This window comes from Cervus canadensis, chromosome 13 (assembly GCF_019320065.1).
Source record: "Cervus canadensis isolate Bull #8, Minnesota chromosome 13, ASM1932006v1, whole genome shotgun sequence".
In the NCBI taxonomy this organism is placed as follows: Eukaryota; Metazoa; Chordata; class Mammalia; order Artiodactyla; family Cervidae; genus Cervus; species Cervus canadensis.
Genome location: NC_057398.1, coordinates 24,038,704 through 24,052,292, shown reverse-complemented (window position 1 = coordinate 24,052,292; position 13,589 = coordinate 24,038,704). Strand labels below are relative to the sequence as shown.

Below are 13,589 nucleotides of genomic sequence, written 5' to 3'. Positions count from 1 at the left end.
TTGGATTTTTTTTCTATTTTTATGAAAAATGTTTTGGAATTTGATAGGGATTGCAATGAATCTGTGGGGCTTCCCCTGTGACTCAGCTGGTAAAGAATCTATATCCACCTGCAATGAATCTATAGATGACTTTGAGTAGTATGGACATTTTAACAACAATATTAATTTTTTTGATCCATGGACATAGCATATTTTTTCAGTTATATGTCTTTTTCAGTTTCTTTCATCAATATTTTATAGTTTTCAGTGTACAGATCTTTCACCTCCTATCTTATAGGTTTGAAATGACAAATGGGATTGCTTTAAAATTTTTTTTTCAGATAGTTCATTGTTGGCATATGTTCAACTGATTTTTATGTAGCAATTTTATATCCTGAAACTTTACTGAGTTTGTTTAATAATTCTATTTTTTTTGTGAATTCTTCATGATTTTCTATATGTAGGATCATGTCACCTACAAACGGAGACACTTCTTTCTGATTTGAATTTTTTTTCTTGCTGAATTGGTCCATTAGGACTTCAGTACTATGTTGAATTTGAAGGCAATGGCAACCCACTCCAGTACTCTTGCCTGGAAAATCCCATGGACAGAGGAGCCTGGTAGGCTGCAGCCCATGGGGTCGCTGAGAGTCGGACACAACTGAGCGACTTCACTTTCACTTTTCACTTTCATGCATTGGAGAAGGTAATGGCAACCCACTCCAGTGTTCTTGCCTGGAGAATCCCAGGGACGGGGGAGCCTGGGGGGCTGCCGTCTATGGGGTCGCACAGAGTTGGACACGACTGAAGCGACTTAGCAGCAGCAGCAGCACTGTGTTGAATTAGGAATGTCGAGGTTGGATATCTTTGTCTTGTTCCTGATCTTAAAGGAAAAGATTTGAACTTTTTACTACTCATATGATTTTAGCTATGGACTTGTCACATATGGCCTCTATATATGTTGAGTTATGTATACAGTTTGTTGAGAGAAAGTAAACAAACTTCATCATGACAAATTCATCCTTATTGTGAAAGGATGTTTAAATTCTCGAGTGCTTTCTCTGCACCTGTTAAGACATCATGCAGTTTTTAAATTTTATTCTTTTAACATGGCGTTATCACATTCATTTTGTATTACATTCATTTATTTATGTATATATATTTGTGTATATTTCTCAGACCTTTTCTATGGATATGCCTATTTAACACTTCTTGTTCCCTCTTCTGGTAGAATTCTTACACTTGTGTGACTTCTCTTGACCCTACAAAGTTGTACTGGATGCTTACAGTCTCTTGTTTGCTTACTTTCCCTAGAGCAGTGCTGACCATGTGGGTCTGTGTGGTTTTTCCCAGTCCTGTAGAGGTGGGCCTGTTCTCTTCACATGTGCACTAGCAGCCTGTTAGAGCATTGGGGTTGTTCACATGGGGCTGGAGACCAGGTGGGAGTGTGTGTGGTTGAGGTGCAGAGAAAATTGGGGTTGTCAGCTGGGGAACAATTGATGGGATCCTCCACTGAGGCATCCACAGCAGTTCGTGGACCACCTTCCTAATAGAATCTGTGGTGCATTTGTAGGATTTACATCCCATTAATGCCCTCTGAGAGCCTCAGCTGCTCTTCTGCCAGCTGTTTACCACTCCCCGTCATGCAGTACCTCCCATGGATCTTGTGGATGAGGCAAGAAAGAAGTGAGTCTTTTGGCACTGTTCTGCAGAGCTGGGGAAGTACCCTACTATTAAATATCATTAGGTATTAGAAGGAAACATTTAACTTAAAAAAAATAAGGCCAAACCAATCAGATAAAAAACCACTTGGAGAACATGGATCATGTGCAGAGAAAAGAGCAAACATGAAAATAGAATAAACTAAAATTAACATCTTGAGATATGAGATAGACAAAATAGTATACTTATATACACACATATATGTTCCTGTAAGTAGGAACATTCAGGGAATTAAAATGAGCAAAGAGACTTTTTTAAAAAAGCAAAATTAAAAAATTATTGTATAAAGAGTTATAAAATGAAGTTGAGGAAGTCCCCCAGCAAGTATTCATAAATACAAAGAGGTAGAAAATAGAGTAGATAATTTAATAGAATTAGGTCATAGCATTAAGAATAACAAACTTGCCATACACAATAACATGAGTCAATCTGAAAGTGCAATTATTGAGTGAAAGAAATAAGTCACAACTATAGAATGCATGTGTCTATTTATATGAATTTCAAGAATAATCAAAACTATGGTCTTGGGTAGAATAGTGGCTAGCAGTCAGAGGTGGATATAGTATAGGATGGTGTATTAATATGAATGTGTCTTCCTAGGTTTTATACCTTGAATGTAAATGTAAAAATCTTTTGACCTGCATGCTTTTCTGTACTTTGTATAAGTTAATTCTGTAAACAATAGAGGAAAAATATTAGATAGTCTAAAAGGTCCAATACTTGAATAGTAAGTGGTCTAGGAGAATGACTTTCCTGGCAGTCCAGTGGTAAAGACTTCAAGCTTCCACTGTAAGGAGTACAGGTTCAGTCTCTGGTCAGGGAACTAAGATCCCACATGCCATGATGTGGGGCATGGCCAAAACAAAAATCAACCAATCAATCGATCAATCTTACTTTTTGAAAGAGTTTTAGAAGATAAAAATAGAGAATAGGAAATAAAGAATTCACAAACATGTTCATGAGTTCCCAGAATGATAGAAAACACCAGATGTCCAACATATTGGATAAAAAGGTGGAAGAAGACAATGGAACAACACTTTCAAATATGTGAGGGATAATTCCAACCTAGAATTCTATACCCAGTAAAAATTAACAAATATGAACACAGATTAATAACATTTTAAGATGTGCTAGGTCTCCATTCATCCTTTCTCAAGCTACTGTGAAATGTTCACCATGAAAGTATGCAAAAACAAAGAGAAAGACATAAGATACTGCAGAGAGAAGACCTACCATGAAAGAGAGGTACAGAGAACCCTCCGGTTGAGGAAAAGGAAAATTTTAACCTGATAGCTGAATGGGAGGTCTGTTGAGCAGCCAATTCAAATCAGAATTCAGAAGGATCTGGGGAGATATTTTTTTTCAAGTTGATAAAATATTGAGAGTATTGGTATCTACTGAGAAGAGATTTATAAAATTAGGGAAGAGTTTTGGGTATGTAGAAAACTAAGTAAAGAAACAGGACAACTATGAACTCAGGGGCTGGGAGAAACAATATGGAAACGGAAATAGAAAAGTGATAGTTTATTGTATGATTCAGCTATGAATAGAGTATGTAAGTACATAACTAATAATAGAAATGTCTCATGTAGATGGTACACTGTGAAGCATCAAAAAGTAGTGAAAGACAAACTCCTCCTCAACACGGACACCAAAAGCATAGCATGGCATGAGAAAAGTAAATTTAGGAATACAGGCCACTTGGTACCATTTATATCAAGTGTTGGTATGTTATGAGTTGTTTCTAAAACCTCATAGAAATCTATAGAGAATAATGTAAACATCTGTATATCTACAACTGAGCTTAAGAAGTTAAGTATTACAAATGTAATGGAAGCCCCCTGTGTACTCCTCTCTGGTGTCATCTTTCCTCCTTTTTGCCTAAAGGTAATCACTGTTTAGAAAAAGTTTACATCTGTCATTCCTATGTGTCTTTATATCTGTCCTTGAATAGTATTTAGCAATTTGAATGCTTTTAAACTTTGTGTGAATGCTGGTATACTATATGTTTTCTTCTGCAGTTTACTGTAAGTTTAAAAAAAGAATTTGTCTTATTCCATAAAAGGAATACAAATAAGGATCTTAAAGGCTAACACAAAACTTTTGGAAAGATGATGGGGCAAGGGAGACGAGATAAACCTTAGATTATTTTTTCAGAAATTTGTGACCCATGAATTTGATCATTCCTCTTGTAAGTGCTCTTAGGAAATGCCCCAAGAAATAACTAGGAATCATTTATGTATCTGGAAGGAAGGAGGGTGTCTCCCTGAAAGAGTATTCTCAAAGCTTGATGAGTTATGAAAGCTCAAAATGCTGGGCTGCACCCCCAGAATTTCTTTTTGAATTGGAATAGGGCCCAAGGTTTTGCTTTATTTATTTATTTATTTTTTTATTAAGTTCCCAGGTGATGCTTCTCAGCTGCTTAACTGAGCTGGTAAGAGAGTGCCCTGAGCTGCCAAGTGTTGGAGTAGCAATTAAAGCAACTAGCCAAAATGAAAGAGTCAAGCCAGGGAAACAGTATGATTGGCCAGGGGGCCTGAGTCCTTGAGTGCAACTCCATTTACTCATTGCAATGCATTGGCTGTGCATCAAATCTGGTGTTGAGAATGTGACTTTCTTCATTTTTCCTGGTAAAGCATTTTCTAGATCTGCCCACAGGCAATCACAAAGCATACATGGATTTTTCACCAGGAGTTGGATTCTTCAGTCCTGATGTTGTTGACTTGGAAGCCACACTTGGAGAACTAATGATCTAAATTGTAAAGTATAGCAGTGCTCTTTTCGTCTGCCACTCATCAGTTCATGCCTACTTAATATATTCATCATGTTGAATTGTCACATTTTCAAAGTAATACTCATGCATCATTTTTTTTTTTAATTTTTTTATTAGTTGGAGGCTAATTGCTTCACAACATTTCAGTGGGTTTTGTCATACATTGATATGAATCAGCCATAGATTTACACTTATTCCCCATCCCGATCCCCCCTCCCATCTCCCTCTCCACCCGATTCCTCTGGGTCTTCCCGGTGCACCAGGCCGGAGCACTTGTCTCATGCATCCCACCTGGGCTGGTGATCTGTTTCACCATAGATAGTATACATGCTGTTCTTTTGAAACATCCCACCCTCACCTTCTCCCACAGAGTTCAAAAGTCTGTTCTGTATTTCTGTGTCTCTTTTTCTGTTTTGCATATAGGGTTATCGTTACCATCTTTCTAAATTCCATATATATGTGTTAGTATGCTGTAATGTTCTTTATCTTTCTGGCTTACTTCACTCTGTATAAGGGGCTCCAGTTTCATCCATCTCATTAGGACTGGTTCAAATGAATTCTTTTAACGGCTGAGTAATATTCCATGGTGTATATGTACCACAGCTTCCTTATCCATTCATCTGCTGATGGGCATCTAGGTTGCTTCCATGTCCTGGCTATTATAAACAGTGCTGCGATGAACATTGGGGTGCATGTGTCTCTTTCAGATCTGGTTTCCTCAGTGTGTATGCCCAGAAGTGGTATTGCTGGGTTAAGACAGCTTTCAACCATTTGTTGACTAGTAAATATTAGCCTTGTTACTAAGTAATAATGTGAAATGTTTGTAATATGATTAAACACTAAACCTTACTGTGCTTGAAATTATATGTAACCTCCCACAGTTGAAAATTAAAGTGTTTTGAATCCCAATTTGTAAAGCCATAGTCCTTTGTCTCAAATACAGTTTTGTTTTGTTTTACACTGTAACAGTGTAGTGCTTAAGAGTTCAGGGTCTGAAGCCAGATTGCCTGAGTTTCTTGCAGCTTTGCATCTTTCTAGTTTGGACAGGTTATTCGCTGTCACTGAGTTTCAGATCTATAAAATGGGAATAATAATAGCACCTACCTCATAGGGTTGTTGTGAGAGTTACGACATGTAAAGTACAAATAACAGCGCCTGGTTCCTGGTAAACACATAATTGACATTAACAGCCGTTATTAAAATTGCTCTCAGCATCAATCTCTTTCCCTCTGAGAGGACTTTTGTGTCACATTGAGTATTTTGTTTCGTAAAAAATGAATCATTTGTCATAAATAGGTACCTCCTTGCTTTTTTTTTCTAACAGCTACTAGCTGTACTTTGGTGAACTGTGGATAATATTTAGCCTTTTGCAGTGTTGTGTCCTATTGCAGGAAACAAAATCAGATCTTTAATTACAAGGTAAAGAATAAAATCTAAGTATTAGATTTGAAAGTGAATGGTGATTTTTATTGCAGTTTGTTTCCAGGTGTGTCTGCCATATTGTATCTTTTATTCTCTTAATCCACTTGGACAAAGTAATTTTTGAAATGATTTCAAAATGATTTTCTTCTAATTTTGGTATATTGCATTATAAGGCACATATGTGAAGGATTTGTGTCCCTTTTTATTTCTAATAAACATATGATTATATTTGATTAATTTACTTGCTGAAGTTTTGGGGTTTGCTGCCCTTGCCCAAGTTAACTGTACTGTATTTTTTTGAATATGGAAAATTTTTTGGATTTGATGTTATGGGATCCATATGGATGAAACTTTTCTACCATGGCCAAAGATCGTAATAATTCCAGGAGATGAAAATAGATGAATTTGGGGTAAAGATGTTTTTGTTTCAGTAATAAAACTTTCAGGATTCTTGGTAAAATTCTAAAGTATTCAGATTCAAAAGGTGGAGGCAATGACTAGAGTATCTTAAAATAAAAAATACAATGAAATGGACTGCAATTATTGTTGTTTAAAAACTCCAAGAGACTTCAAGATAAAGTCTGTGTAGAAAACAAAAACTAAATAATGATAAAGTGAAAGAGGAGAGTGAAAAAGTTGGCTTAAAGCTCAACATTCAGAAAACTAAGATCGTGGGATCCAGTCCCATCACTTCATGGCAAATAGATGGGGAAACACTGGAAACAGTGGCTAACTTAATTTGGGAGGGGGGCTCCAAAATCACTGCAGATGGTGACTGCAGCCATGAAATTAAAAGGCGCTTACTCCTTGGAAGGAAAGTTATGACCAACCTAGACAGCATATTCAAAAGCAGAGACATTACTTTGTCCGCAAAGGTCCATCTAGTCAAGGCTATGGTTTTTCCAGTAGTCATGTATGGATGTGAGAGTTGGACGATAAAGAAAGCTGAGTGCTGAAGAATTGATGCTTTTGAAGTGTGGTGTTGGAGAAGACTCTTCAGAGTCCCTTAGACTGCAAGGAGATCTAACCCGTCCATCCTAAAGGAGACCAGTCCTGGGTGTTCATTGGAAGGACTGATGTTGAAGCTGAAGCTGAAGTACTTGGGCCAACTGATGTGAAAAGTTGACTCATTTGAAAAGACCCTGATGCTGGGAAAGATTGAAGGCAGGAGGAGAAGGGGACGACAGAGGATGAGATGGTTGAATGGCATCACCAATTCGATGGGCATGGGTTTGGGTGGACTCTGGGAGTTGGTGACGGACAGGGAGGCCTGGTGTGCTGCAGTTCATGGGGTCACAAAGAGTCAGACATGACTGAGCGACTGAACTGACTGACTGACTGATAATTAGTTAAACTATACAAAGAGAAGCAGGAAGGGCAATAAAACACTTAAGGAGACTTAGTAGAAAATTAAGAAAAGCAATTTAATGCCTAAACATTGAGTGCAATTAAACATCAAGAGAACATAGGCCTATTGACATATATAAATAAGATTAAGGATGGTTAAAAATGAAGTCTTGAAGTTCTTTTTCTGACCTGCTGTTCCTTAAAATAAAATCAGTTGTAAGTAAAAAAAAAAAAAAGGTAATAAACTTTGAAAGTATTTAGATATAGTTAAATTTTTAGAAAATTGAAACTTTGTCATCGGGTACCAATTTATTGGGAATTTCAAATGGGAGTTGACAATTTACAACCTGCCATCCAAGTCTAGTTCACTGCCTGCTTCTATGTGGCCTGAAGGCTAATGGTTTTTTATGCTTTAATGGTGAGAAAAAGTCAAAAGAAGAATATCTTAATGACATGAGAAGTTTCATGAAATTCAAATTTCAATGTCTGTAAATAAAAATTTAATGGAGTACAGCCACACTCATTCATTGACTATTGTTAAGGATGCTTTTGTACCAGAAGGGCAGAATAAGTGGTTGTAACAGACACAGTATGGCCCACAAAGATTAAAGTATTTATTATCTGGTCCATTTCAGAAAGGCTTGGCAGATTCCTGTTCGTACCAACCTCCATTCTTTCCGCTTCCAAATATCCCATGTTTTCTTGTATTCATGCTCTTACTTAAGCCTCTGTCTGTTTTGAAGTTCTCTTGACTATTTCCATCTGTTAAAATACTAGCTGTGTTTTAAGACCTAGTTCAGATGCCTTACCTCCACATGAATATAATTTCCTCCACCTTTTGAATCCGACAGAACTTGGTTTGTAGTTTTCTTTGAATATTTTCAATATTCAATATTGAAATTTCAATATTCAGCTCTCCACTGTTTATGAACCTATATAATATTCACATTTGAGTTGCTCATAATACATGAATAGGGTTAGAGGAGAGGTGGGTAACAGAGCTAACAGTTTTCAGTTGCTTTTTTTCAGGTCGTTTACTAGGATCTTTAAGAGTATTTTCCTTGGTCTTATGAAACTGAATAGGCACTTAAATGTTTTTAACAAGTGATGTAATAAAATATATCTTGATTATTAGACTGTCATTTGCTAAAATCTTTAAAAATAGTTCTTAATCCATTCCTTTGAATTTTTTCACTTTTCTAATTGGATGAAAGATTCTTTAAATTCTTAAGTGCTTTACAATTTTTTAGAAGTTTAACACACATGATTTCTCCTAATTCCATAATAACCCTCTTTTCCCCTTACACCATTTTGCCCTTCCCTTCTTCCTCTGCCCACTTGTAACTGCTAGTTTGTCCTTTGTATCTGTGAGTCTGCTTCTTTTTATTAATTTTTATTGCAGTATAGTTGCTTTACAATGTTGTGTTAACTTCTGCTGCCTAGCAGAATGAATCAGCCATACATATACATTTATCCCCCTTCTTTTTGAATTTCTCTCCCACTTGGGACATCACAGTACATCAAATAGAGTTCCCTGTGCTACACAGTATGTTCCCAACAGTTGTCTACTTTATACATAGTATTAATAGCATATCTGTATCAACCCCAATCTCCCAATTCCTCCTACCTCATGCTTTTCCCCCTTGGTATCCATACCTTTGTTCTCAATGTTTGTGTCTCTGTTTCTCCTTTGCAAACAAGGTCATCTATACCATTTCTCTAGATTCCATATATATGAGTTAATGCACTACTTGTTTTTCTCTTTCTGACTGACTTCACTCTGTATGACCCTTTCTAGGTTCATTCACATCTCTACAAGTAATCCAATTTCATTTCTTTTTATGGCTGTGTAATATTCTATTATATATATTTATGTACCACATTTTCTTTATCTAGTTCTCTGTTGATAGACATTTAGGTTGCTTCTATGCCCTGCCTATTGTAAATAGAGCTGCTGAGTCTGCTGCTTTTTTTTGTTTGTTTGCTTTATTCACTAGGTTGTTGTAGTTTTTAGTCCATATATAAGTGATATCAATATCTTTCTCTGTCTGACTTATTTCATGTTTTTTTAATGGCTTATAATATTTTATTGTCTCTATATACCACATCTTCTTTATCTATTCATCTGTTGATGACAGTTTGTTTCTATACCTTGGAAATTGTAAATAATGATATTATGAACATTGGGGTGCATGCATCATTTTGAGTTAGTAGTTTTTTCTTTTCTTGAATATTTATCCAGGAGTGGAATTGCTAGGTCATATGTTAGTTCTATTTTTAGCTTTTCAAGAAAGCTCCATACTGTTTTCCAGAGTGGCTGTGCCAATTTACATCCCCACCAATAGTGTACCAGGGTTCTTTTTCTCCACATCCTTGCCAGCATTTGTAATTTGTGTTCTTTTTGATCATACCATAGCCACTCTGACAGATGATAGGTGCTAGTTCATTGTGGTTTTGATTTACATTTCTCTGATAATTAGTGATGTTGAGATCTCTTCATGAGACTGTTAACTATCTGCACGTCCTCTTGGAAAAATGTCTATTCAGCTCTTCTGCCCATTTTTTAATCAGGGTGTTTGTTTTTTGAGGTTAAGTTATATGAGCTGTTTATATATGTTGGATATTAGTCTCTTATTGGTCATACAATTTGCAAATATCTTTTCCCATTCAGGAGGTTGTCTTTTCATTTTGTCAATGGTTTCCTTTGCTGTGCAAAAGCTCTTAAGTTTAATTAGGTTCCATTTGTTTATTGTTGCTTTTGTTTGCATTAGTAGCCAGATCTAAACAAATACTGGCTGCAATTTATGTCAAAGAGTGTTCTGCCTATGTTGTCTTCTACGAGTGTTACACCATTTCATCTTACATCTAATATCTCATCTCATCAAATAATAAAGATCTTATTAGATCTTTAATTCATTTTGAATTTATTTTTGTATATGGTGTTAGAGAATGTTCTAATTTCTTTAATTTACTTGTAACTGTCCAGTTTTCCCAGCACTGCTTACTAAAGAGACTGTCTTTTCTCCATTTTATATCCTTGCCCCCTTTGTCATAGATTAATTGACCATGGCATTTGGATTTGTTTCTGGGCTCTCTACCTTGTTCTGTTGATCTGTGTGTCTGTTTTTGTGTCAGTACCATACTGTTTTGACATAGCTTTGTAGTATAGTCTGAAGTTAGGGAATGACTAACAACTTCTTTTTAAAATCTGGCTAGAATGTTATTAATTTATTAGCTGATCTTGCCATAAATGCCTCATAAATACTGTATTTTTGGCTCTGTAATTTATCAGTATGAATCTTCTTTTTTTTTTGTAGAAAACTTATTTCCCAAAAAACAGAACTATCCAATTTTCAGTTTTTAACCTTACCTTTTTCCTGCAACTTTCTTTTTCTCTCTGAGAAAAGAGAGCTCCTTGCTGCTTTTAGACTAATGCAACAAGTTAAGCAGAATGTTTCTGATTTAAATTATTACACAGAGCAGATCTGACAGCAAAGTAGATTTTGGTTGTTAAACAGATTTTTAAGTAAGTGCAATGGAGAGGATTGTGAGAGGATTAATTATGCTTTGTTACAACCACTAGTTGAGGAACTGACTTGTCTACAGAGTACTTACATAGTGCCTTGAGTGTAGTCTTCTTGAAAGCAACATTTGCCTTACCTATTTGGAATCGTTGTAGTAGATTGTTTTAATAAACACATCAGCACATTTCAATTAAATTGATAGCGTGCAAAAAAATTAGGTACAGGTCTTAGTGCAATAATTATAATACTTAAGCTTTGATTTATAGAGGGAAAGAGAATTAATTTTTAGGAATGGAATTATTAAATCAGTAAGCCAAAGGAAATTTTGCTTGGCAGAAGAGGATGATTTTAGTTATTACCTTTAGTATGATCCTAAATTTGTAGTCATGGTAATTTAATCAATGTCATGGTAATTTAATCATATTTTATGAATATGAAATTAATTCATAAAAGCATTTTTATGAATGCCTTTGTTATTATATATATATGCGTGTATATGTATCAATGTGTGTATAAATATATGAACATGTTAGTTGCTCAGTCATGTCCAACTGTTTGTGACCCCATGGACTGTAGCCCACCAGGCTCATTTGTCCATGGAATTTTCCCAGCAAGAATATTAGAGTGGGTAGCCATTCCCTTCTCCAGGGGATCTCATTGGCTCAGAGATCAAATCTGGGTCTCCTGCACTGCAGGCAGATTCTTTACCATCTGAGCTACCAGGGAAGCTTTTATATATATAAAAGATCTCAGGAGATTAGTGGAAGCCTGTAAGGCAAACAAATTTCACATGACAATATTACGTGAATGTTTGCTGTAAAGCTGCAAGAATGTATTCAGATAACATCAGTATTTATGGTCATAAGATGCTTCACATATATTGTTTTCAGTTTTTCATCCAGTTTTTTTTTTAACCTTTAAGTAATATATTCCAAAGAATAGCAAGGATAGATAAGAAAACCTTCCTCAGCAATCAATGCAAAGAAATAAAGGAAAACAATAAAATGGGACAGATTAGAGATCTCTTCAAGAAAATTAGAGATACCAAGGGAACATTTCATGCAAAGATGGGCTCAATAAAGGACAGAAATGGTATGGACCTAACAGAAGCAGAAGATATTAAGAAAAAGTGGCAAGAATACACAGAAGAACTGTACAATAAAGATCTTCACGACCCAGGTAATCATGAAGGTGTGATCACTCACACTCACCTAGCGCCGGACATCCTGGAATGTGAAGTCAGGTGGGCCTTAGAAAGCGTCACTAGGAACAAAGCTATTGGAGGTGATGGAATTCCAGTTGAGCTATTTCAAAGCCTAAAAGATAATGCTGTGAAAGTGCTGCATTCAACATGTCAGCAAATTTGGAAAACTCAGCAATGGCCACAGGACTGGAAAAGGTCAGTTTTCATTCCAATCCCAAAGAAGGGCAATGCCAAAGAATGCTCAAATTACCGCACAATTGCACTCATCTCACACGCTAGTAAAGTAATGCTCAAAATTCTCCAAGCCAGGCTTCAGCATATGTGAACCAAGAACTTCCAGATGTTCAAGCTGGTTTTAGAAAAGGCAGAGGAACCAGAGATCAAATTGCCAACATCCGCTGGATCACCGAAAAAGCAAGGGAGTTCCAGAAAAACATCTATTTCTGCTTTATTGACTATGCCAAAGCCTTTGACTGTGTAGATCATAATAAACTGTGGAAAATTCTTTAAGAGATGGGCATGCCAGATTACCTGACCTGCCTCTTCAGAAACCTGTATTCAGGTCAGGAAGCAACAGTTAGAACTGGACATGAAACAACACACTGGTTCCAAATAGGAAAAGGAGTCCGTCAAGGCTGTATACTGTCACCCTGCTTATTTAACTTCTATGCAGAGTACATCATGAGAAACGCTGGGCTGGAAGAAGCACAAGCTGGAATCAAGATTGCCGGGAGAAATATCAATAACCTCAGATATGCAGATGACACCACCCTTATGGCAGAAAGTGAAGAGGAAGTAAAAAGCCTCTTGATGAAAGTGAAAGAGGAGAGTGAAAAAGTTGGCTTAAAGCTCAGCATTCAGAAAACTAAGATCATGGCATCCGGTCCCATCACTTCATGGCAGATAGATGGGGAAACAGTAGCTGACTTTATTTTTTTGGGCTCGAAAATCACTGTAGATGTTGATTGCAGCCATGAAATTAAAAGATGCTTACTCCTTGGAGGGAAAGTTATGACCAACCTAGATAGCATATTCAAAAGCAGAGACATTACTTAGTCAACAAAGGTCCATTTAGTCAAGGCTATGATTTTTCCAGTGGTCATGTATGGATGTGAGAGTTGGACTATAAAGAAAGCTGAGCGCAGAAGAATTGATACTTTTGAACTGTGGTGTTGGAGAAGACTCTTCAGAGTCCCTTGGACTGCAGGGAGATCCAACCAGTCCATCCTAAAGGAGATCAGACCTGGGTGTTCATTGGAAGGACTGATGTTGAAGCTGAAACTCCAATACTTTGGCCACCTGATGTGAAGAGCTGACTTATTTGAAAGGATCCTGATGCTGGGAAAGATTGAGGGCAGGAGGAGAAGGGGACGACAGAAGATGAGATCATTGGATGGCCTCACTGGCACAATGGACATGGGTTTGGGTGGACTCCGGGAGCTGGTGATGGACAGGGAGGCCTGGCATGCTGCAGTTCATGGGGTCACAAAGAGCCGGACATGACTGAGTGACCTAACTGAACTGAAGTACTATACGAAACTAGCTGTGGAGAGAAATTAAGTGATTTGCCCAAGGTCACAGAGGTGGTGTGACAGGTCTCCATTCTTTATACTAGCAA

At 36.8% G+C, this 13,589-nt stretch overlaps 1 protein-coding gene across 4 annotated transcripts in view; it reads left to right on the top strand.

Annotated features, from left to right (window-relative positions):
* The window catches only part of RABGAP1L (RAB GTPase activating protein 1 like), a 669,536-nt gene that overhangs the window by 307,309 nt on the left and 348,638 nt on the right, over positions 1 to 13,589 (top strand). Inside the window, exon 14 of one of the 4 annotated variants that reach the window (XM_043484707.1) lies at positions 4,099 to 4,557. The exons of the other annotated variants lie outside the window; for them this stretch is intronic. Coding sequence (XP_043340642.1) covers positions 4,099 to 4,131 — 33 coding nt within the window. The 3' untranslated portion in view covers positions 4,132 to 4,557. Of the gene's footprint in view, positions 1 to 4,098; positions 4,558 to 13,589 lie in introns of those variants that run through there. 4 annotated transcript variants of the gene reach the window in all.